This window comes from Limanda limanda, chromosome 8 (genome assembly GCF_963576545.1).
Source record: "Limanda limanda chromosome 8, fLimLim1.1, whole genome shotgun sequence".
In the NCBI taxonomy this organism is placed as follows: domain Eukaryota; kingdom Metazoa; phylum Chordata; class Actinopteri; order Pleuronectiformes; family Pleuronectidae; genus Limanda; species Limanda limanda.
In genome coordinates this window covers 28,706,300-28,732,488 of record NC_083643.1, presented here as the reverse complement: position 1 = coordinate 28,732,488, position 26,189 = coordinate 28,706,300, and the positions used below count along the sequence as shown (strand labels likewise).

Sequence of the window (26,189 nt, the reverse complement as noted above, 5' to 3'; positions counted from 1 at the left end):
GCAAAGATTTCCGTGTTTGTTTCCTGTACCCTGACACATTATGTACAACGACAGGTAAGTGTTGTCCCATCCTGTAACTTTACAACATACGTTGTAAAAATCTGTATCCTCTTTTTCTGATTATTTCCATTATTGGGAATTTTACCTAATATCCCTTCAAGTTTAAGGGATATTAGGTCAAATGTCCTTTTCCTTATCATTTCTATCCACTTTATTGTAAGTATTATTTCAAATGGCACATCTTCACTTATGTGCTCCTTCCTGGATGATAGCTCCAAATTGCTGGACACCATGTTTGGATCGAGATAACCCCTGTGGAACTGGAGACCCTGGAGATGCTCAGAGCTTTGCGGGGTGAAAACCCAGGAAAGATCTGTAATAATCCACTTCAAATCCAGGTCCACTACATCTGTGGCCAGTGTAGCTTCTACAGGAAATGTTATTTCTTTGTGAGTACTCGATTCACCCATTGCTTATGCAATTTTACGAACAATATATTTGATTAATTTGGACTTCTTTTGTTTTTGTAGTACACCTGGTAGATTGTTTTGTCTTTCAATCATGTCCATCAACTCCAAAACATATTGTTTATATGTTATGTGTTCATAATCTTCTACATTTAGTCGCAAGCTTTAAACGTAGATTGGCTTCTTTTGGCATATCGTAATCAACCAAAACATTGTATCAGTGTGTGAGTGGTCCTGAATGAACACCCTTGTCTCTTGTGTAGATCTGACACAAACACTGGATTCATCTGTAAGAACTCAGAACAGGCTGGAGGCAGTTGTAAAGATTATCAAGTTCACTTCCAGTGCCCCACAGACTTCTGCACTCAAACAGGTTTGACAAATGCTGTAATGCTTGTATAAACCTTTTAACATTTTTTCTTTAACTGGTGCGATAGTTGATTTTGTCATCTTCTCTTTCGTTCCAGTTTGCTTGACGAAGTGGTATGATCGCGACAATCCCAGTGGAACTGGGGACTGGGAATATCTGAGTGACATGCGAAAACAGGATCCAAAAGGAATCTGTGACAACCCACTCTACATAGATGTTGTTACAACTGACACAAATACCCCATTTACCTCTACAGGCCAGACCCACTATGTGAAAGTTGACTTGGACTTGACTAGGAAAACTAATACTTCTGACTAAGACATTGAAGTACAGTGCCTTGGGTGGTAAGCAATGTTGCTTCTTGGTGCAAACCTTCTGTATATGACACAAACACACTCACACACGCACAATGACATGTCTTTCACCATCAGAACGAGCATCAGCAGCACAAAAGAGTAGGTGTTTCATTAAAACATCCATTAAATAAAGAGTCTTGAGCAGAATTTGGCCTGAACTTGGTAGGTACTGCTGTTGTTGTGCATGTTCACGCGGTAAGCATTCTATCCTTAGGATTTCTGCAGGTTACAATTTTTTAAGACTTTCTTTAAGACCATAATTAATTAAATGTAAGACCCAAGTCGTGTACTTTCAAATTTTATTGATTCTGACTCTGCTTATCACTTCCAGTTTTGATTGACTTTTTGATTCCAAAATGGTGAAGATTGGTAAAATGCTTAGATAATAAAGCATGTAAATACTTTAAAAATAACTGCATCAGGGACTTTGAAGGAGCAGAACTTGTCACTGTTTCTTAGAGGTTGTTTACCACCTCAACATTCAAAAACCGTTTTTGCAACTAATTGTATTAACATTTAACTTAAAAATTATAGTTCACACCCTCAAGGGGGCTAAGGAAAAACGAATTGTATATGATCAGAGTTATGCCCACAAAATGATCACAGTAAACTGTCTCAAGCCCCACCCACCTACCGTGGACCAGTGGGCCCAGAGGCTCCAGGCTGTGAATTGCATGGAAAGTTTAACAAGCCTACGACTCCGGATGGACATTTACTTTGCAAAGTGGACACCTGTGATAATGTCACTAATGAAATGAACATTCTGTTGACATTTGACTGGACAAGCTGGACTGAATGTGAAACTATGTGAACCCATTGGGATAACTCTTCTGCCATTTGTGTTTTATTTTTATTTTATCTTCACTTGTAATATTGTATGACATGCTGTGTGAGACTCACTGTCAAGGTACTTGTTCTAATAAAAGTTAGAAATTATTTTTTTTAAAGTTCCACACATGTTGTATTTCTTTGAACACATTGTCCAGTGGCCTCACTGATCACTGAGAAGAAATCAGTGATATTATGTCAGTTCAGATTAGCAATGATATCTCAGCAACAAATTAAAAAACAAAGATCAAACTTTCTGAAGAGCTCGGTGACCGTATACACTAACTTTGAAATACAGGTATTTTTGCTATTGACTTTTAACTGATATAATCCCATATAATGTTGTTATTTTATATATTGATATTGATGATTATACTGTTACAATAAACAAGGAGCTGGAAAAAACAATATGAAAACCTTTTCTCAGATAGTCCCCCCAAACATTTTAATCTTTCTTAGACCATATCTTCCTAGGATCACAGATACAGTACATGATGCTTTTGTTCCATGGGATTCTAATGTGTAACTGTTGTCTCATGACTCACTTTTCTGGCTCTACTTGACTGGAGGTGATTGCATGGTCTAAGCTAAGCATCTTTCAGACCCTGTTTTGTGTGTTGACAATGGTTAAAATGAGGCCCTGACAGATACCCTCCCAAATTATTGTGTCACCAAGTTTGGTGAAAATCTGTTGATGTGTTATTTGGCACACACACGCACGCGTGCACACACACTCACACACACACACACACACACAAACACACACACAGGGAAGACAAAAAACTAAATTTCCCTTTGAGCACTGCAAGTTTATACAGTATCTTTATTAGTTTTGAGAAACTTATTTATTTACTAACTGTCTTAATTAATTTTTCAGCTACAGTCCAACTCAAGGATTTGTCTGTCGCAATCAAGACCAGGCAATATATCGGTGCCACGACTACAAAGTTCGCTTTGGATGCCCCTGCAACTGTTTTCTCGCCATAAACTACATGATAGACGCAAAATATAGCATTTACTCAGGATTATTTTTGCTGTCATCATGTTCATTTAAAAGCATACACATTAGGGTAATGGGTTTCATGTAAGGGTTAGGTACTTTTCCAAAACGAGCAGTTCTTGAGGCTATCACTGGAAGTATTGTTAGTTTTTCTTTTAACCTTTATTGTTGCACTTCCAACTGACTGAATTATTGAGTGCAACATATTTTTAACTATCAGTTGTTATGTCTGTATCTAGTCAACAACTGACCGTCACAATTAGTATAAGGCAATAATAAGTCCACAATATTTATTGTCAGTTATCACATTAAAGTGGAGGAATTTTAAACACGTCCCCTTATAAAAAAATGTATGCTTTTTTATCATGTTGTGAAAAATGTTTCATACAAAACAGCAAGCTTGTTTTTTTAAGCTTACAATGAAGTGCTTCACTTTAGAATAAAAAACATGATAAATAGTGTGAATTAGGTTAACTTATGTGTTAAAGTAGCTTTAACATCTACTTGTCTTTTTTTCTTTCCTCTTAACTTGTTCAGTGTGAGCAGTGACCAATGTTCTATAAGTGACCATCGATCAGAAACATTGAATAAACATAACCCTTTGTTACCTTTTAAAAAATATATATATATATTTGTGAGTACTTCAGGCTTTATATTAAAAACATTCTGGCAATATTTATGAGCAATTTACCTGTGTTAGAATTTCTACATTAAAGTGATAGTTCACCAAAAAATTATAAATTCCCTCATTACTCACCACTATGTCGATGGAGGGGTGGGTGAAGTGTTTGACTCCACAAAACACTTTTGAGGTATCAGGGGTAAACAGCATTGCTACCAAAACCAATACAATTGAAGTAACTACTGGCCACAGTTTCAGATGTAATAAAACAACAGAAAAACACATAACATGTCTCCATACTGCTCCTGTCGTCTCATCCAAGTGTCCAGAAGCCCAGACATTCAAAAACAACTCAATACAGCGTCATTCACACCATGTTTTTAGCATGAATGTCCTCTGATATCCTCCTCTGGAGCCACATTCGCACGCACACACTGCACACATGCCCTTGCCCAAGGGTACGCATGGGGTGCGCAGTAGCATATCACTACTTCCGATACTGGACATAGGCTACAAACATGATGTAAATGTCACCATTAGGGTTATGGTTCTAATTTGAATGTCGGGGCTCAAGGGCACTTGGAATATTTCTGTTGCTTTATTACGTCTGAAGAAGAGGTCACTTTGGCTGCAACACTGTTTACCTTTAGAATCCAAAAGTGTTTTGTTCACTCAAATTCTTCACTCACCCCTCCATTGGCATAGTGGTGAGTAGATAATGAGTGCATTTTAATTTTCAGTGAACTATCCCTTTAACAGAGGTAGCCAGTGCCCAATTACTCTTGTTTCCACTATCGGTCTGCAAAAGAAGGAAGTGCAGCAACTGTGATGACAGCACAAACAGATCAAGCTTCAAGTCCAAAGCCCTCCAAATCCAAAGGCCGAGCCCAGAAGAGTCTCTAATGTCAACTTTGACTCACTGCCACCTTTCACATACACTCACAACAGCACTGCTTTCCAAACAGCAATCACAGTAAACCAAACTGTATTAGAAAGTTAAAAAATATATGAGAAACAAGAGGAGAGCCAAGCCAAAGTGGACAACAATGTTATCTGTCCCTAAACAGAGATTTTGAATAGGCAGAACATGTCACAACTGTCAATGAGAGAAAGCAGAGGCAGACCCTGATCATGGTCCACAGATAATTCATGGCAACCAAACATAAGGAAACAAAAGATGTGGTCACTGTTGGACAGGTGAGGTTAAGAAAGCGATGCCCTTTTCTTTTAAAATGCAAACGACTAAATTAAATCAGGGGCATTTACTTAATTCAAATTAACAATTCTGCCTTTTGATGACGTAAATTATATCTCAGGATTAAAGATACTCTGAGGAAAATTAGACAGGTAATATCTTACTGCCCAATACGTATCAACACACTCACACAGTGTTTGATCGTTTTTAATAGAAAATAGTATTTCTGCCAAATTTTGCCAACACGAAACTAAAATTGAATTTGCAAGTAAAAACTCGGTGTCTCAGTTATATGATGAATCTTTCACTTATGTTGGGGGAGGGGTAAGTTATGAGCAGATAAAGATAAAGGATTATGCACTAACCATGATCTACGTTTTAACTTGCGGTTCACACAAGTCTATATGGTAATCACTTAAGCAGCTTTCGGACATTCACTCCAGAGAAACCCCTAGTAAAATATCTGTAGAAAGTCAAGACACAGCAAGAGAGCCTCCGCAGGATTTACTGCGAGCAAGTGGAAAGGTTGATGATGTTAATAACATGTGACAAATGCAACAGAAGTAATATGTTACTTTCTGGATCTGCCTGCAGCACCTCCCCTCACCTGAATGCTCTGTTGTGAACACGTTTGAGCTGTGATTTCTCTGCCTTATACACATGAACGTGTGTAAGGCAAACTCCCCACCCAATCACTAAGTGGTTGGTAAAGTAAGTAAGTCATTAGTCTAGCGCTGCTAACTCAACACTCAAGAAGAAAGTCAGGTTGTTGATTCACCATTATTTATGAACTAATCATTATAGTATTATTCCTAAATCATTAGTCGGTTCTTATCTGCTCAACTCATGATTATTATCTAATATATCATACAGGATATAAATATTAAATAGTTAATATATATTAGGACCTTCATGATTACATCCTCACTTGCTCCGTGGTCACTACTCACATTCCTGAGTACTCTGTAGTTAAGTGTACCCACTTCTCTATAGACAGTTTCATTGTGAGGCTCAGTCAAAACTTGTCTTGTATGATGTCTAAGGTTTAAGCCATTGCATTGAAAAGCTGAATCACAGCATGTGAACACAAACACCACTTCCTTCTATTTCCTGTGAGAACTGACCTTTAACCCCTACATCTTGCTCCCATGCATCCAGTCAGACACATGCTGTCCCCTGGGAGCCTCTGCTCAAGGTCCCTGCTTTCCTTTGCTTAATTCTCTGTATATTTTTTAACTCTTAAAATCTAAAAATATCCTTGAGTGCGGATGTTGCTGCCGTGTTACATAAGCTTGTAGAATTGAAGTGTCAGGAATGAGAGGTTGTACAGAAAGTTTCTGGATCTCAGTTCTCACAAAGTAAACAATTGAGGAAGAAAGAACAGTTTCCTTGAGTGGATTCACAGACAAAAATCTACACAGAATTAACTTCAATCTCAATGTTTTGGACAGTTTTTATTGCTTGAGGAAAAACGTCATAGGTTTCCTAAGCTCCACTTTAAAACCAAATACTAACAGAAATGAAGTCAATTACTCAAACTATATTTAGTCTATATTCCAGAGTTATATGAACCAAACCATTATGACCATGCCTACTGTAAATAAGAATGTCCCCTCATCCCCATAAATGTATCATGGAACATGTCCGCTTAATTTTCGTACACAGAATATTCTCTTTGCCACTGTTGTGACTAATTTATTGATGTATTTCTTCAGCCAATTAAAATGCTGTAGATAATATATACTGTTTCTAGTGCAAAGAATTACAAGTTAAAGAATTCCCCATCTTTTTAGAAAAAACTGCCAAGGATTGTTTGTGTTTTTAAACAGACTTATTCAGTAACTTTTTTTTCTGTCCCGTGGCCTCATTTCTACAACATTCTGTAGGATTGTTTTCCAAAAATATGTAAGACAATAGACAAAAATAGCCCCAAGTCAAAATAGAATCAGATTTAGTAAACTGTTCATAGATCACAATCAACTTGTGCACAGGTGTGATCTCAAAAACATGTATTACTTTTCATGTTCAATCAATAACATTTTTGTAGAGCCCATATTCACATTTCACAGTTTGTCTCATGGTTCTTAAGAAGGTGCAACATCCTCTGTCCTTAACCCTTAAAAAGAGTAAGACAAAAATTCATTTAACAAGGGGTAAACAACATAGAAACCTCAGAGAGAGCCACATGCAAGGGATCGAACTACCAGAATAAAAAGAAGTGTAGTGTATGCTGAGTAACAGAGCACATCAACAAAGAAACAATATTTATAAGAGACAGTGTCTAACAAAAATGGAGAGGTGTATCAATGTTTAAAGTATTTGTACGTAACAAAATGTATGACAGAGATGAAGGAAGCAGAAATGATAGAGGTATTGTCAGTAATGCTAGAATATGTAAATGGTTTTGTATTTATGGAGCGCTTTTCTAGTCAAAGCGCTTTACAGTACAGTTTTGCATTCACCCATTCCCACACAAATTCATACAGTGCATCTATTAGCAGCACTTTGTTGTTCTATGGGGGCAATTCGGGGTTCAGCATCTTGCCCAAGGACACTTCGGCCTGCAGATGGGGAAGACTGGGGGTTGAACTGCCGAACTTCAGGTTGGAGGACGACCGCTTTACCCCTCAGCCACAGCCACCCTATTTGAGGAGGTTATATTGTACAAGGAATATAGTTGTTATCATAATCTAGGATCAGGTGCCACCACGATCACGATCCTGATCACATCCATGATCTATGTTCCACATTGAGCTGTTACTTGTTCTCCATGCTAGCGCAGGGTGGTGGTGCATATTGAGCAGTACTGGCGACTGAACAAACCAATTAATATCTGCAACAATTACCTTCATAACTTGGTGTTTTTACTGGACACACAAATATGCTAAATGCATTAATCTGTTATTCAAGCTGCACTTCCTGGATTTAATTTCACGACCATTAGCACCTAAAATATTGATACTTAAACCGGTGTTTCAGCAACTGAAACAACACATTTAACATATTTTCATTCTGCATATCTGCAAACAGCTTCTTCAACACCTGGCTTTCTTTTTCTTTCTCCTGTTGTTTTGTAATTGACATGGTTTTGCACCTGTTTTCTTTTGTTGTGACCTCATATATTGTACCTTGTGCCTTATGTGTTTATTGCTCCTTAATTGCTTTCTACGGTGGCCCTGAGAGGTCAACGCACTGCAACTTAAGAAAACACATGCAAGTAGACAAAACACAAGCAAAGTAAGAAACATCTTCATCAATTTGACAACAAAACACAACACATTATACACAAAACACAAACTGCAATCATTCAATCCTCCTACGGGGTCCTCACAAATGACCATTAATTGATTCAGTCTGCGGCACACACACATACACTCAAATACACACATAAAAGCTCCTGTTGTCTTAGGACTGTTGTTTGGACATGTTTTTAGGTTGTGAGCCATGTAATGTATTACATTTGACCTTGCAGTGATTAGTAGCAACTTGCAAAGTGCCAAACAGAGAGAGAGAGAGAGAGAGAGAGAGAGAGAGAGAGAGAGAGGGAGAGAGAGAGAGAGAGAGAGAGAGAGAGATATGTTGGCTGTGTATTGGGATGGTTGATCTTGTCGTGATTGCAGTTGAGCAAAGACAGAGAGTGAGGGAGTTTCATCAGTTTTATCGTTGTCTAAGTTTAGATCTTGGCTCACAGACCGCTTCTCAAGTAACAGGGCTGCAGGCTCACTTCAGCCACTCCACACTGAGACAGCAACAGAGCTCCTCACAGAGCTTTAAAGGGAGGCGAGCAAAGCCCCAGACGAGTGGCAACTCAGAAGAAAATCAGAGGAGAAGCAGAGGAGGGGAGGGGTTCCTCAACATCAAACGTTGTCATATAATGAGACATTTCAAAGAGGAGACACAGACGTAGAGAGAGGAAGAGCACAAAGTGGACTATAAGGCTTGCAAAATATTCCTTACCAGATCGGTTTATCTCTGTTTTCGACCTGCGGGGATTGGACAATGACTGAGGACGCAGAAGTGGAAGTCAACCTGTCTCCGACCTCCAAGTCTGAGCTACAGGCTCCACATTTTCTACGAGATGTTATCTTCCATGGCAAGTTTAAGGTGAGCCTCTCCATGAGAGAGAGAGACAGAGCATGCAGAGGCTGACAGGCAGAGATAAGGCAAGACAGACAGAGCAACTCAATTTATTCTGCTGTGCACAGTATGGACAGTCCTGACACATTTTTTCACATGTAGTATGCCATGATTTTGGATACCTAAATTGTAACAAGTTTCAAAATATGTATATCAAATTAAACTAAGGGCCACAACAACCAGTTTAATTATTGTTGTGTCCGTCTGGTGTTTGGCCACAAATCCCAAAATCCTAGGAATTTTACAGAAGAAAGAATATAATTGGAATTTTTCATAAACAATCCTCAAGACAGCACCTAACCATTGTTCTTATTAAAAGTGATAGAAGACTTTCATTATTGTGGCAAAAGCAAAACAGAGTTGTAAAGGAGAAGTCATACGATCACATTGATGACATTCCCCCCTGCACCATCACTGCTAATTCAGTCCAATAGGAAGATCAAAACAAGTTCAGGTTCATTCTGCTGATCGCACTATACTGCTCTTTGCTGTCCAGACCGCCACTGTATTGTAGGTCTGGGCAGCAAAGAGCCCATAGAAGAGCTGGATTAAACTGCCCGAAGGGAGGGAACATGGGGCATTTTTAATGAGCCTTCTGTAAGCAAAGATGTTGCAGCGGCCTTAATATCAGTTGTGGTCAGGTGCAATGTTGAAACATTGCTATCTTGAAGCAGTAGTCGCAATGGTTTAAAAACATTGTCTCGAGTCACTGGTCATATTAGCAACAAGTAATATGCATCTACATAGACACAAAGATCTGCTACTTGACAAATCTGGCATTAAAATAGCAATCAGCAAAGGTTCTGTTAAACTTGTTTTTTAAAGAGCATGTTATATAACAATATGTTTGGTTTATTGCATGTTAAGTCTAAGCACACCCATGATTTATTCAGAGACTACGCAGGACTCTTTTGAGCCATGTATCTAGCACAGCAAACTTTTTCTGGCAATAACCAAAATAAAGTGATTTTCAGATGTCCCAAATGTGCTCCACAAACGTTATACTGTGAGCTTAGATTGTTAACACAGAGTCCTTCAAATTTTTATGAGAAATAACATGTGTGTAATAATCGGTTCTATATACCACAGATCTCAAAAGGTTTTGGTGGAAATTACCAACGGACTGAAGGCATCAGAGCTACTCTCAGAAACATGCCCATGTGGTACCCATGTTTAGGGGTGTGGTAATAATTAATCATTCTTATTACATAAAGTTGGGCTACTACCAAGGATCAGATTAAAACAGAAGATTTAAACAAAAGAATGGTCATAATCAAAAACAGCAGAAGCTGATGCTCAACTCTTAAAGATCCAGTGTGTAATATTTTGGTGAAAGGGATCTATTAGAAGAATTTGAATATAAATCATCCTTGTGATGTTTTAATGTGTGTAATCATCTAAATTGTTTGAATTGTTGATGTCTTTACCCGAGAATGGTCCCTGTAACTTTAAAAACCTTGATATTTTTATATCGGTAGCGGGATATCTCTAGGGAGGCGGCCATGTTTTTTAGTGTCCAGACTGGACAAACTAAACAACGTTTTTAAGACAACTGAGGGCTGACACAGGTTCTCTTTCATGTTTGGAAGGGTAGGTTGAGGTGAGGGGTATTCAACATGCAAATTCACCACTAGATGTCACAAAATTATACACACTGAACCTTTAAGTCAAAGTCTAAAAATGCTAGAATTATACAATATAATCATAATTTTAAGGCACAATAGCTAAATGTTTTCTAGATTACGCTTTGCTCTTCAAGGTCATTTAGGGTAAGATATTGGGTAATTCAGGTATTTTTCCAATTGCAAACTGTAACCAACTATAGCAAACCAACTCTATTCATGACATGTAAACGGATCTTCAAGTGTAAATAGGTGGAGTAAGTTCCCGTTTAAATACCAGTGTAATTTGATCTGTAGATACTTTTCCTCTCATATGCAGCCAGATGCTAAAAGTAGACTTCAGAAGAAAAATACTGCAATAGGCTCAGCTCATGACTCTCCTGACAGATCATAATTTATACACTATTTTTTTCTTTTATAAAATGTTGCCACCAATGCCAGGGCACCCAACTAATTCAAGATGGCAGTGTGCATCTGGTTACAAACCACCAATCAAATTGAATAAGAAGAAGAAGAAGAAGAAGAAGAAGAAGAAGAAGAAGAAGAAGAAGAAGAAGAAGAAGAAGAAGAAGAAGAAGAAGAAGAAGAAGAAGAAGAAGAAGAAGAAGAAGAAGAAGAAGAAGAAGAAGAAGAACCCTGCTGCCCTAGATGATACATGGAAGACATTCAGATCATTGACGAGTTTTTCTGTCAGTGAATCATTGTTCGGGAGAGAATAAGAAGAGAATAGAAAGAAAACAGAGAATTTGAAAACAGATGTTTGACGTAGCCGCATTGCTCTGTCTAATCTCGCTCTGCCTCCTCAGACTAAATTCTGCTGTGGAAACTTCTAGTGATGTTCTTATTAATTAATTCAATCTTTATTCAGAGCAGCACATTTATCTGTCGCTTGCTCGCTCCCTCTTTTCCTCTCTCTCTCTCTCTCTCGCTTTCTCTCGCTTACTTGCCCACACACACATCCACACATGATTGGACACATGCATAGATATTCAGTCTGAGTCAAAACCACGCAGTTGACGCAACGATTAGCGCGAATGAGACAGAAGCAGTAAATTGCAGACAGAGCCGATAAAAACTGTAGAAAATAACTTTTCACGGTCCAAACATGTATGAAAAGACCCTTATTGACACTGTAAGTGGACTTAGACCTGTGTATGGCTCCCTAGTGTTTGCCCAAGCCTTGGTGGTGCTGCGACCGGGCTGTGCGCCTTCTCCCGGACACGGAGCTGTCGTGGTCTCTGCGTCATTAGCCAGGGACTGTTTATGTTTATTAACCGCAAATCATATCATCTTCGCGATATTAAACAAAGTTGTCACATATTGCATATTTCCTAATATCTTGCAGCCCTAAGTTCCGCCACCATCTGGTATAGAGAATAGATTAGAATCACTACTATTTACAATATTCCCAAATACAATTTTTTTTAAATACATTTAAAAAAGAACAGACTATATATAGTTGGTATCGTATGACTTCTTTCTGCCTCAACTCCATCTGCTGGAATGTAGCTTCACAGTGCAAACCAAACTCAAAGCTCGATCCAGCATAGCTTGTTTACAAACCAATCAGAAGCTTTAACCCACCCCTGCCCATTAATGACTGAAGTTGACAGTTTTATTTTTTTCTGTCCAGCAGGTTACGCAAAGTATGAATAAATAAATAGATACAACTCGAAATATATGAATACATGTTTAAATAAATATGAAAATAAAATTCGAAATAAATAAATAAATGTATAAATAAATGTCAAAATACACATTTAGTCATTTATTCAGGCATTTATTTATAAAATTATTTATTTATTTATCCTTTTATTTATGTATTTATATAATTATATATGTAACTATTTATATATGTAGTTTTGACCCAGAAAACCCTCCATACTTTCCAGGCAGTAGCTGTTGGTGTATAACTGAACGTTTTTTGTTGGCTTTGCCAGTGATTTATATCTGCTGGTGGCGTAGTGAAGACAGTATATCACAAGGGAATGTTGGTTACTTTCGCCTTTACAATGAAAATGTTGTTACTTAGTATTACATATTGTAGGTTAACATGTAACCAAAGTGAATGAACAGTTGTCACATTACAGTTATCAATCATACAGCAACATCATAGCTACCCTGCAAACAGTTGAGTGACTTTTTTCCTCTCCATCCTAAAGAAATGCGCATGCTGACTAATCAAAAGTTGTTACGACAGGAGACTGTGGAAACACTACCACTTTTGTCCACAGAGGCGCCAAAATCAATTAACATAAGAAGATCTTTGAAGTAAAAATTTGTATAAAAAATGTGTATATGTATGCAAGCGGCTTGGCATCTGTTTTGTTAAGGATCCAAGGAAGGGTAGTGTAGAATGTGGTGTGATTTGAACATTAATAATAATTATAATGATAATGATTATAATAATAATAATAATAATAATAATAATAATAATAATAATAATAATAATATCGATGATGATAATATTGTAGAAAGAAACAATGATCTGAGACATAGAGAGCCCAGCTGGAATGTTTACATTTTAAATAGGTTTATCTTATATAAGCATTGATTATACTTGTTTAATTGAACATTAATAAGACTCCTAATGGGAGCAGTGGTGCTGTGCCTTGTGGAGTTTTCTTTCTGTCTTTGTTAGGTTTATTGGCAGGTGGCAACCAATGTCAAGGTGCATTACTGCCATCTACTGTGTTGGTGTACCGTCTTGTGCCCTGACTTTGCTGATTTATTGTCGTTCATGTTGATATGTCACCACCATCTGCTGATCAGTGAAATAGTTTAACACTATGACCTGTGCATTGATCAGAATGGGAAAACACTCAATGGGGAAACACAATTTGTTGTTTTGCTAAGTCATTTGAAATGTTTTGCTTTGTCTTCTGGATTTGTTCTTATCAACAGACAAAAACAAATGAAATCTTGCATTCATAAAACAGTGTTCATAAGACTGCATTTGAAATCCTCACCCCTCCCTTTTTATAATTCTGTGCATTCTGCCAGCTGCTGAAGGCTCTAACCCCAGAGGAAAACACCCATTGTCAGCACGGCCTCTACTTCCAGGACGGTCAGCGGCGTGTTGACTACGTCCTCACCTACCATGTGAAGAAGCCAGGTGGGGGCCGCTCCTGTCGACACTCAGCACACCTGCTGACGGAAAATGCTGTTGCCCGCAGCCTACGACGTGTCCCCCATGCCCGTGACGAACGTCTTCGACGTAACCAAGTGCCTAGGCCAAAAGACTTGACATCAGCCGGAGCTGACGTGGAGCTGGGCTGTCCTGGAGAGACATTTAATGGCCAGGAGGATCACAAGGCCTTCAGGAGGGAGGAGTTTGAGGGGAAACTGAGAGATATGGGGCTGGAGCTGGAGAAAGATGATGTGAGTTTATATCTTTATCCATTTACCCTCTCCGGAAACACATAGTCTACTCTATTAACATGTTTCCTTATTCTGTTTGCAAAGCAATATCATAATAATACAAGGTACTGTCATAAAGTGGATTATTATTATCACTTATTATTAGTAGTGCTGTCAGTTAAACGCGGTATTAACGGCGTTAACGCAAACCCATTTTAACGCCGTCAATTTTTTTAAAGCGAGATTAACGCAGAGCTGCAGCTGCAGCTTCAGTATCTGTGTTCCCCTCCAGTCTGACCTGCTCTCGCTTTTTGTTTTAATATTTCGCCAACTAAAATATATATTTTTAAGCTATTGCAGCGTCCCCGCTTACACAGGACACGGAACTTCTTCGTGGTTTAGTAACTTTTATTATCCTCTACACGAACATGTGCACTTCTCGCTCTTACTCCGTCACTCGCACACATCAACAACCCTTCACTTCCTCATTGACCCCCAATCCCCAACAAAACTAGCCAATGAGGGCCTGACATACCCAAACAACCCCATCCTATTGGTCCAAACAGTCACATGTCCCACCCCGACCCCTTCACTGACCCTCAGGATATCAGATCGCTCCTTCAACACAGTGTTTTACTGAACATACGTGAAAACCAAACATAAACATAAACCCAGTCCGTTACACTATTAGGCTGCAGCTATGTGGTTTTATTTATTTAAAAATAGGGTACTTCTTATTTCATACATTTTCCACAAATATGGGGAGGACTCAAATAGCCCTACAAAGTTCTGTGTTTAATTTATTTCAAAGTAGGCTGACACTTGCCTGTGTATTTTGTTTGTTTGTTATTTTGTTGCTTGTCTGTTTGAGTAGCTGGCTGAAAGCAAAGAAGTAGTACGCTTACCTTTTATTGGTAACCAAACTGTTACGGTTCATTGTTTCTGAAATAAGAGGCCTGACTGCTATGTTCACAGCAAACTTGAAAAAAATAAAATATTAAGCCATGGTTTAACTGCACTATAGGCTGAGTCCTTGTTTACCTGAAATGTGCACTTTATAATTTTATTTTGTACCGCCCTGTTTGGCAATGTTGTTTTTCAATAAAATAAAACATTTGCATGAAACAAGCCAATCCACTTTTCCATGTTGATAAGAGCATTAAAACGAAAAAAAAATTATGTAAAAAAAATAAATGAAGGGACATGGATACAAATTTGCAATTAATCGCGAGTTAACTATGACATAAATGCGATTAATCGCGATTAAATATTTTAATCGTTTGACAGCACTAATTATTAGTAAATTATTACATTTATTAATGACATGTTGGAAATTAAATAAATTAGAAACACCTAACACGATGTAAGTTAAGTAAAGAGATTAGCAAAAAAGTGTTCAAAGTTCAACATTGTAAACAGAGAGAGTGAGTAAGTGGGGTTGTATGTCACTGTGTGTCACAGGCCACAGTGTTTGCAGCTCTGCTTCAGCCCACAACTGCAGGGCTGACTCTCTCACACTGACTCTGTATCTGTACCCACGAGTACCTGTTCACACAAACCTATCATCTGTAAAACCCTTTCTTACTCAATTGATTGGATTCGGTCATGTCTTAAGATGGTTCATGAAAACTCTGCGTCATGATGCGTTCTTAAACTACAGAGAAATAAAAACTGCATGAATTATGATCTGTCCCAAGTGTCATGAGCTGAGCCTGTTGCAGTATTTCTCCTTCTGAAGTCTACTTATAACGTCTGGCTGCAGATAAGAGGGCAAATATCTACAGATCAAACTACACTGGTATTTAAAAGTCAACTCACTCCACCAATTTTACACTTGAAGATCAGTTTACCACTCATGAAAAGAGTGGGTTGTTATAGCTGGTTCCAGTTTGCAGTTGGAAAAATATTTGAATTACCCAATATATTACCCCAACAGACCTTGCAGAGCAAAGAGTATTTTTGTGGCTTAAAATAATGGCAGCATTTTTAGACTTAAACTTAAGTCACAGTATGTCCATAAGCCCATTAGCAACAGATATCTCCACCCTTGAAAGGAAATAAGGTGACCCTATAGCAGCAGAAGCTGGTCTTCTGTCATTGCCAGTGAAGTGGCATAAATACTCTAGTAACACACAAATTTATCAAAATATCCAAACTATTCATTAGAAATGTATTTTTTTAAGTCAACTGACTCTCTGCATGTTACAAACGGGAGTCTCTCATTCATACAGCATTTTAAAAAAGGGGGCAATATAAAGTAGATTCAACAAATCTTTAAAAAGTCATACTATTTCATAAACTTTTGAAATCCAATTATTTGCAAACAATTTCTCATAAACACTGTGTTAAATCCATGCAAGAGTATTTGTGCCACTTCAGGGGTGGATGTGTGTAAAAAAAAATTGTTAGATTGGGTATTTGTCAGTAGTTTGCATAAAATACAAAATAAAAACTATAAGTGGAATGCAGTGAAAGCTGTATCAGGTGAAAGAGGAATAATTGAAGTAAAGAAAGTTGTATGGTCTTAGATTTGAAGTCAAAATATATATTGTCAAACACATAAGACTAGGATGTAAAAACTAAATGGAAGTGCACAGAGTTATCTGAGCTTCAGCCACACATCATTGGAAACACAGCACTGTGGTGAACCCTCAGCTGAGCATCTTAGGAGAGACCTGAGCCTGATGGGACCCATCAGGACAGGACATTCTGGGCCAGGCTCAAATCATTTCAGTTTTCTTTGTGTAGCGCTAATCGTTGTAGACATTATCTCAAGATACTTTACATAGAAGGTCAAGCGAGACCTTAAGGTTCAGACAAAAATGTTTTGAAAAATATTTGGGTTCAGGTCCTGCCAGAGCCAGCCTGTGTGCAGGGCTCCCTGTGTGGAGCAGTTGCATCACCTGAAACATCTCTTGTCTCAGAACAGAAATTTTAAAATTAACAGGCTACACTTAATTTTAGACAATATTTTAACTAAAAGCTGCAGCAATTAAACATCAGTGAGTAAAACCTAAAAATGTGTGTACTTTCTTCTTCAACATTTGCATGCATTTAAAACAATTATAATAAACACTGAAACTTTCTAAAGATAAAAATTATAAAATATGATTGCAATTTAAATCACATTAAACAACTGTAGAATTAAAAGAAAAAAACAATCATAATAAACCCAGTGAAATGATGCGCAGCTAAATTTGTATCTTACTGTAGCAAGAATGAAAAATGTTCTAAATTGTAATCCTATTTTGTGACATATATATATATGCCTGACCTCACCAGTTTCCTAAAATGTTACTATTGTCGTCTGCTGTCTTCATGTGTTAGATAGCAACCACTAAGACTTAAAACGAATGTTTGTATAATTAAGCATATCACCATGGATGTATTCCCATGCTCTAAATATAACTACCAATTAAAATAAAAACAACGAGGCATGCTGGTGAGTGATCTGCTGAACCTGTTAATCAGTAAGAACCCATGAGGGACTCAGCAAGAATAAAAAGGGAATGCATCTGCGATGAAGTAGTGGACTATTTTATTGCTCAACATCACACCAAGCATTTTATTGGTTGGGGAATTTTGCCAGGGTCATTTCACATAAATCCAAGAGCAGAAATCTGAGAACAGACATTTTAGGAGCACCTGAGTATGGGTGAGGAAAAGTGCCCAAAGTGAAGCACAGGACAGTCGAGCAACAGTAAAATCTGAGTCCACACAAACAGCTTTGCACATGAACATGGATCATTAGAGAGGGCTGGGTTGTTAGAGCGAGCATTTCCAAATCTGAACACGATATAAAGAAACAGTTCTCTTTCAAATTAAAGTTTTATGCCTGCTAATAATGTTGGAGGAAGGTAAACAAATTCTAATGGTTTGTTGAAACTCTAACTGGGTGTAAGTTATTTCTGTCGTAACTTATGTGAAGAATTCGGACATTAGTTTATAAGTCTGAACAGACGTCTTTGAGTACTGTAATGGATGGGTGTGATCTTAATATCCCAATTGATTAGCATTGCTCTTTGTACATTCTTCATTTATTTGGACTTGGTCCTTTGTTGCATATTGAAAACTCGGAGCTCAAAGCTGTTCCCATTATGTTACCTATTTTTGAAGGTATGTAAATCTGAGTATAACTTGTGTTTAGTTGTGATTTTTCAGCAGAATTGTGTAGACTGAAGTTGTCTTCCCGAGTAAACAGCACTTTCAGATAACTTTAGGCTTGTCTTTGGCTTTGTTTCTATCGATATGAAGTTAGGAGGCATCTACTTCTCAATTTGAAGGAAGGCTGATTCTGTAAAACTATTTGCATGGTTGCGGATTAGAAATATCTGAGTATCAGCCATGTAAAAGTGTAAACTGATATTCTGCATATGTATAAGATGTCCTAATGCCAGTGTATAAATAGAAAAGAAGACTGTCTACAGCAGTGTCTTGAAATGGCTGACCTGAGGTTACCACTACTTCAGAAAAGGTCTTAATACCTGTTTCACTAAAGCTGGACACAAGAGTGCCAAACGCAATTCTCCCATGTTTGATTTAAGTCTGCTTTTTGGTTGCTTCCATTCCTATAGAGTGTCATGTAGGCTGGAGTGTAGAACCCTCAATTAAAATTACAAAACCTGCAAATGGGAACTTGAAGGTTTTCATGGTTTTGCTAATTGTGTGTCAAGATTTTCAAGAGAGAGAGGAAAAACCCTTACTTTGGAAGATATCCACTTAGGATGACATGCACACAACAATACTTTAGTAGTTACTCCCTAGGGACCAACAGACTTTGTCTATTTGAGTGTCTGCACCTGCATAGTCTGGTCACATTAGAGCTATTTGGCTATTTGCATTGGTATAACACGCAGATACTCTTTATGAGCCCTGATGTTTGTGTTTTCTCTAGAAAATGGAGAACTGCATATTGGATTATGCCATTTAATGCACTGTTTTCTAGCAAAAAGCTTTTTGGGGGTTCAGATGAGGTTGCATAAAGAGAGAAAGAGTCTGAAGTGAAAGAGGTTGTGGCGGAGGAATGGGTCAAGAACAGGGCTTTCAGCCAGGGGGAAAGGGTTTGCATGAAATCAGTTAATATTTAATAATTTTTTGAGTTATTGAGTTATTATTTGTATTTTTATCTTCATTTTTCACACATAGTTTGATTAGATTTTCAACAAGGACCAAATATACCCATAGCACTTCTCCAATGTGACTCATTGAAGTGGTCCAGCAGAGCCTTAAACTACTTAATTTAATTAATTGATCAAGTCAAATTATACACAAATTATTTTCATCAAAACAAGCATAAATCAGATCAGGAGGGAAACTATTAGTCTCTATGCACAGCAGCAGTACTGGTGTACAGTTTTGAGTCCCTCAAATCAATACACACATAAATGGTTTCCTCCTGGTCCCACTACAACCCTCACTTTAGAAAGATTATAAACATTATGAACCTAAAATGTTATAACTAGGCCAATAAAAGAAGTCAACAAAAGGTAACTCTACTTAAAGGAACAACAGACTGTGATAATGAACAAACTTACCCCCCACAATGAGACATGAGGCGACATACTGTATATAGCAAATAACAAACAAGGGGTAAACAAGCACATGGTTTGGCCCGATGAGCTGGCTCCAGGTTTTAAGAGTCCTCATCACTGAGCCACTCCTTTTTCCAGCAGGAAGGGACCTCCCCCACCAGCCACAGTAACTCAAAGACAAAGAAGCAGATGATTAATATAACAAACTATCTCCGGTGTAACCCTACAGTGTTAAAATGTGTGCACCTCATCTAAACAATGTAAGGTTACAAGCAATTAAACAGATTCCATATAAGCAAACTGGGATGTTAATTGTTTGGTTTGGCTCAGTACAAAATAAATGTGTGTAGCAAACTGATGAGGAGAGAGAGTGTGACTTTGGAACATATTACCCTATGTGGCCTTGGCCATCACACAGAGGAAGATATTCTCACAAAACTTTTGCATTTTGGGGAATACCCAAAGCTGGAGATCATCCAAAACTGGAGTACCAAGAAAAAAACAACAGACATGAGGAGAACATGCAAACTCACACAAATTTGGCTTCGTCCAGCCATTACGTTCAAACCCTCTTAATGCTAACCACTGCACCGTGTTTCCCTCGTATTGATGTTCCCTATCTATTGAATGTGTATCTATTGTTAAATACTATTGTATTATATAAGGATTTGTCCATTTATGAAAGATGTAGTTTGATACCAACTAAACTAAATTTGAACAAAATTAAACTCATGCAAAGTATAAATTATGAGGAAAAATTTCATTATTGAAAATATAAAAGTAGAAGAGAGCAATGCAGTTTTACGAAAAAGTTAGACACATTCTGGATCATAAATCATTGTCCGCTCTGTATTTTATACTGGTATTACCATAATTGATTAATCTTGATGAGGTATGGGAAACATAAAGTCATAAGGGATCGTACAAAATGCTGGATATTGGGAACACACCAATAATCTGTCCAAGAACGGAAACACATGAATCTAGTAGAATTTAAGTTATTTCCCCAGTAACTTACAAAATGATATATGGACAAAGTGGGCTACAACTGAGAAGGACATCCTATATGAAACATTATTATATTTGCACCAAAAAGTATGTGCATATCAATCTGTGGAGTGATTATGTGGAATGGAAGGAAAGAAAGGGATGAAATCAAACAAAACAAACTTCAGACTGTACAAAGACATAATTCATGAGAAGATTGACCTATATAAAAAAGACAACAGGGAAGTGTTCAGGGAACACTCTTTGTTATTGCTCAGAGTTTTGAAATGAAACATGCTTTCCATCTGTAACGTTTTTTGTCTTGTTTTTTTGAAATAAACATAACTGAGCTCTATCTGTGTGTTATTTGTCTCAGACCAAGATTCCAGGCGTGGGTTTTGTGAAGATTCATGCTCCCTGGAAGATTCTCTGTCGAGAAGCTGAGTTCATGAAGCTAAAGATGCCCACTAAGAAGGTGAGACTCATTATTTCTGAAGAGGTTAACACTGTTCAACTTACTCAATTTTACTGCCTACATGCACTCTAATGAGACTTTACATCCACTTATGTTGTCCCTAACACACACACACACACACACACACACACACACACACACACACACACACACACGCTCCTGACTTGTACCTGCATGATTTTACACACTGCACTGCTGCCACATTTTGATGGATAGATAAATGCATCAGTAAACATGTTTACAGGTGTGAATATACAACTTAACCTTGAGTGTGTGTTCTGTGGGGATTTCTAGGTGTATGAAGTCAAGCAGTCGAGTGGTGTCATGGAGAAGATCAGCTCTCTGGTCAGTAAAGCTCTGGAGCCTCTCCACCCTCATGTTGAGGAACATCAACCCAAGAACATCAAACATTTGTCACACACTTTCTCCAGAGAAAAACAACACCTGTAAGCATAACTTTATTTCTTTCACATTTTGATTGATCACAATTTGAAAAAATTGGACCCATGTTGCCTTGTAACACAATTGCCTCGCAATTAGGGAAGCTTACTCTGAGTAGGATTTACTATGGAAAAGTCTTACTTAAGTTAGAAAACTGAAACAGGATTAAATTGTTTCCTGACCAGCATCAATGTGATCTGTTAATTTGTTACCCTCCTGGTCAGGGGAGGTGAAGGAGGACCTTGAGTAACCAATGTTACTGCAGAAACATTAGCTTGAGTTCTGCTCAACAACAGGATTCCTTCTCTGTTCCCCCTAAGACGTAGAAAAAATATGACTTCAGAGCAGCCAAAGAGCTCAATGAGAGAGCACATGTGGCACCTCACTGTTAAACAGCTTGACATTGTAAAAGGAATCAATAGAGTTTATGTGGTGCAAAAAGTGGAGTAGGTTGAGCTAGGACTTCTGTTTACATGTAACAACTGTGTGACAGCCTCAGCAGGACCAACTTACTGTGCATGTAGCCACAACATCAGCTGTCAGGGCCACTGATGAAATCCAGCAGAGGGCGTCAACGTAATAAAAAGCAGAGCAGTCAATAGAGGATTTATATGGCAAGCTAAATGTAGCCACTTTAACCCAACGCTCTGTTTGTGCAGCTGTCATAATGTCATCTGAGGTTCTAGTCCAGTGTGAGTAATTTGAGTTTCCTCTGTGACGTGAGGGTTGAAAATACACATCCAAAATTTGAATGCCTTGCTGAGACTTGACTTGAAATAAAACCTCAGCAAGGCATTCAAATAAATGTATCTCCCTGTGTGTGTGTGTGTGTGTGTGTGTTGGTGTATGGGTGTGTGTGTGTGTGTGTGTGTGTGTGTGTGTGTGTGTGTGTGTGTGTGTGTGTGTGTGTCTGTCTGTGTCTGTGTGTGTGTGTCTGTGTCTGTGTGTATGTGTGTGAACAAACCGCTTCTATATTCTGTTGAACTATCTTGTGATCAGAGATCAAAATAAGAATTGTCAGTGTCCACAACTGTTGTGTTTAAATTAGACTTTACATCAACTGAATGAATACTATCCACAGTCCAGGAAAACAAACACTCCTCTACCTCTGATAAAATGTCAGCTTCAACTTTTGTGTGTGTGTGTGTGTGTGTTAACAGGTTTGACTTTTCAGACAAAGATTCCTTCTTTGACAGCAAAACCAGGAGTTCTATAGTGAGTCCACTGAAGCTTTGTTGTGATTTATCCAGATGATGGAAAAGAAGTATTCATTCTGTTCTGACATTATTTCAGTTAATGAACAAATGTAAAAACATACATTTATAGTGGACAGGATAGTGTTGGGCAGGTAATTCTCTCTCTGTAAAATAAATAATTAGTAGTTTGGTCGTGACCATTATTGAAGATTAGAGCTATACCATTATGATTACAAAAAATAACACTAAAATATTTTGTTGTAATTATTTTTCTTGGACAGCAAAGATAATTGAATAAACTTCTCATGTTTTCATTCACATTCAGGTTTTTGAAATACTAAAAAGAACAAAATGCAAGGCCAAGTACAGCATGGGTAAGTGTGGATCTCTCTGACATCTCGACAAAATGTGTGCCAAGTATTTATAGTGAGATGTACCTTTTAAAAACATATTATATATGACCTATTGCAGCTTTTGTAGCCCAATGAATTAAAAAACAAAAAATGAATGAATAAACTACAATTAGCTACTAACTACTACTAACTTCCACTAAAATACAATCATTTCTTCAACTTTTATAGCTTGGTGGAAGGCAAACTAAATCACTGAATCGTCACTAATCTAACTAACCAACCAACAAATGTAAGTTCACCACAAATTGTCAAAACCCTGACATCAAGTCTTACAACACACCTATTCACATTCCCACACAACACAAGGGAATCCCTCATGTTGAACAGGACTCAAATGAGCTGGGGATGGGAGGTGCTATATGGTGATGAAGATGATGATGATGGCAGGAGTGCAGTACACTCTGAATCCCAGTGGACAAGCTCCCTCCCTCTGGGCCTGGGGACTGTTCAATGTGGAGCCCCCAACTAGTCAGTCCCATTCCAGGGATCAATTGAGGATGCCTCAGTCTATAGTGTGTCTAAGCTGGAAGTAGCACTAAGTGGATCTTGAACTTCTGCATGTTGGGTGGCAGAACAGATGCTGTTAGCACAGTTACATGATTGACAAACTGGATAATCTGTTGATTCTGCATAAAGGAGTAAACTGGCCTGTTTGTGAATGGATCATGCACATGTAGCAGGTTGACTTGGATTCACTTTTTTAAATATAACAGTTAAACAAAAACTTAAAATATTTTCTCTTGTCACATGTGGCTCCCTCTGATGTTTCTTAGTTCTTTTTAGCCTGTAAAAGGTTTTTTTTTGGTAGTTTTTCTGTACTCTTGTTGAGGGTTTAGGGCAGAGGATGTCACACCTTGTTAAAGCCCTATGAGACGAATTGTGATTTCTGACTATAGGCTATACAAATAAAATGTGATTAATTGATTGATTGTCTCTTGGGTCCAATCTTGTATTGATATTTAAGCACTGACTATTATGGAAGAAAAATAAATCATCTCTGGTCACATTCAACGAGGTAGGATCCAAAGATGTGAAATGCATATAACATGTGCCTCTGTTTTCCCTTGGCAGGTATCACCAGTCTTCTTGGTAGCGGTGTCTATACAGCAGCTTACCCTCTTCATGATGTGAGTAGTAATGCTACCATATAATTACAGATGATAGTTCAACAGTTTGGTAATATACTTCAAAGCTCTCAAAGGTGCGTTACATAGTGAAGGATAAAATAAGGAAACAATCAATATACTCTTTAATACAAATAAAAAGAAAATGGTTAGAATGAGGTATACTAAGAAAATAAAAAACAAACTAAAAACATGGGGTGGGGGGTTTAGCCGGGGAAGGCCAGTCTGGGGGGGTTTTGAGTTTCTTTTTAAATGATAGCAGTGTAGGAGCCTTTTTTATGTGTGGTAGTAATGAGTTCCACAGAGAGGGGGTGATGACTGAACGCCCTGTCAACCCAGGCTCGGCTCTTGATCCTAGGGACCTGAGGTTGGCATCAGAAGATCTGAGGTGTCGAACCTGAGCTGCTGAATTCCACAAAAGATTTTCAAAACTGATTCTTTCCTTTCCACTTACAGGGGGAAATAAATCAGGAGAGTGCAGAGTCCAATGATAGAAAGGTAAGAGAGTTTTTTCTAGAACCTGACAGGGTTTCAGCTCATCCATCAGTTTCTTTTCTGACCCATTCTTTTTATTTTACTGCCCTCATTATGTAACTTTTGATTGAAACAGGCAGCTCTTAAAAACTCAATAATCCAACTGAACACTATCCCCCATCTGCATTCAGCATCTAAAGAGCTACAGGGAAGACAAAAAACAGCTGACAGCAGGATGAGATTTTGCCTTGTAGCAAGAAAAAAATTGTTCACCTGAAATATTGTAGTTCTGTTGGTTTTACTGAGCCTCTGTTGATGAATACATTGGACAAATTTATATAAGAGTAGCGCTAACTTTTGTAATAATAACAGTTATGTAGAAGTGGCTAGAAGTGTCATACAATACAATTAATGTAAATAAATTGTCTTCTTCAGCTTTTGTATGAGGAGTGGGCAAACTATGGTGTCTTCTACAAGTATCAGCCTATCGGACTTGTTCGGTAAGTTCCTATTTCTGTAGGTGATTTTGATTATTGGCAATCATCCTTTTGAGGTAATAACTGAGTTATAATACAATAAGGTTTTTATTTTGAAGAACTGCTGTTGCAGCTCATCAGTTTGTAGATATTACAATTGTATATAATAGGATTTTCATAAATATATTGTCTTAACTCTCCAATGGGTAAAATCTGTAAAGTTGGGATTTTGAATATAAGATGATTAGGTCATCTATGTGTTTTGTTAGAAATTGTAGCTCTTGCATAGCCTGGGTGCTGGACGAACTTAGCCCCGCCCACAACATTTTTTGGTCTGGAAGTTCGGTCTGGAGTCGCTCCATTGGGGTCAGCAGTTACGTAATCAACTACGTCATCAAACAGCATTGGGTTGACTTTGTTTTCCACAAACATGCCTGCCGCTGGAGAGCTGAGATGAATAGATGCTGCCATTGAGTCTGTTTTAGAAAACATCGACAGCTCACTAATTTTGAAAGAGGAACAGAGAACGAGTTCAAGGCATTTTTAGATGGAAAAGATGTTTTTGCCGTCCTTCCTACGGGATTCGGGAAAAGTTTAATTTATCAGCTGGCCCCGATGCGTCGCTCAACATACGTCACATACTACGTTGCTCTGATTGGTTGTAGGTCTATGCAATTGAGCAAAGAGGCATTTTTTTTCCTGGTGCGGTTGAAGCACGCCCCATAATCACAGCCCAATGGAGCGCTCTCCATTGTCTCCATTAGTCATATTCTGACTAGAATTGAGTATGACAACGTCAGGCTAGCTCTTGCATGATGTTCCAACTATGCGGAACATGTGTTTAACATTCACAACAGATGTCGTCTTTGATTGATGAACACACAACGAATGTCATCCTGTATCCAGGCCAATATAGTTTTAACCTAGTAATAATACAATATGGATGATGTTCATAACTCCTCTGTCTTCTTTATTAATGGCCTGGATTGTATAGTTGGTGAGGATATTTGAACAGATACAGACAAAGGAAGACAGTAATTCAGGGAGTGATGAGTACAACATAAAACGCATTCATTGTCTGCTGGTTTGTTTTTATGCTTTCTCACCTCCTAAAC

The 26,189-nt window shown here is 38.0% G+C and overlaps 1 protein-coding gene across 1 annotated transcript in view; it reads left to right on the top strand.

Moving 5' to 3' along the window:
* The first annotated feature begins 8,837 nt into the window (after nt 1-8,837).
* LOC133009763 (anoctamin-1-like) overlaps nt 8,838-26,189 on the top strand; it is a 42,351-nt gene continuing 24,999 nt past the window's right edge. The window contains exons 1-9 of the mRNA XM_061077297.1: nt 8,838-8,942; nt 13,601-13,978; nt 20,852-20,950; nt 21,245-21,396; nt 22,552-22,606; nt 22,913-22,961; nt 24,072-24,127; nt 24,581-24,622; nt 25,034-25,098. Of these exons, the coding sequence (XP_060933280.1) occupies nt 8,838-8,942; nt 13,601-13,978; nt 20,852-20,950; nt 21,245-21,396; nt 22,552-22,606; nt 22,913-22,961; nt 24,072-24,127; nt 24,581-24,622; nt 25,034-25,098 (1,001 nt within the window). The remainder of the gene's footprint in view (nt 8,943-13,600; nt 13,979-20,851; nt 20,951-21,244; nt 21,397-22,551; nt 22,607-22,912; nt 22,962-24,071; nt 24,128-24,580; nt 24,623-25,033; nt 25,099-26,189) is intronic.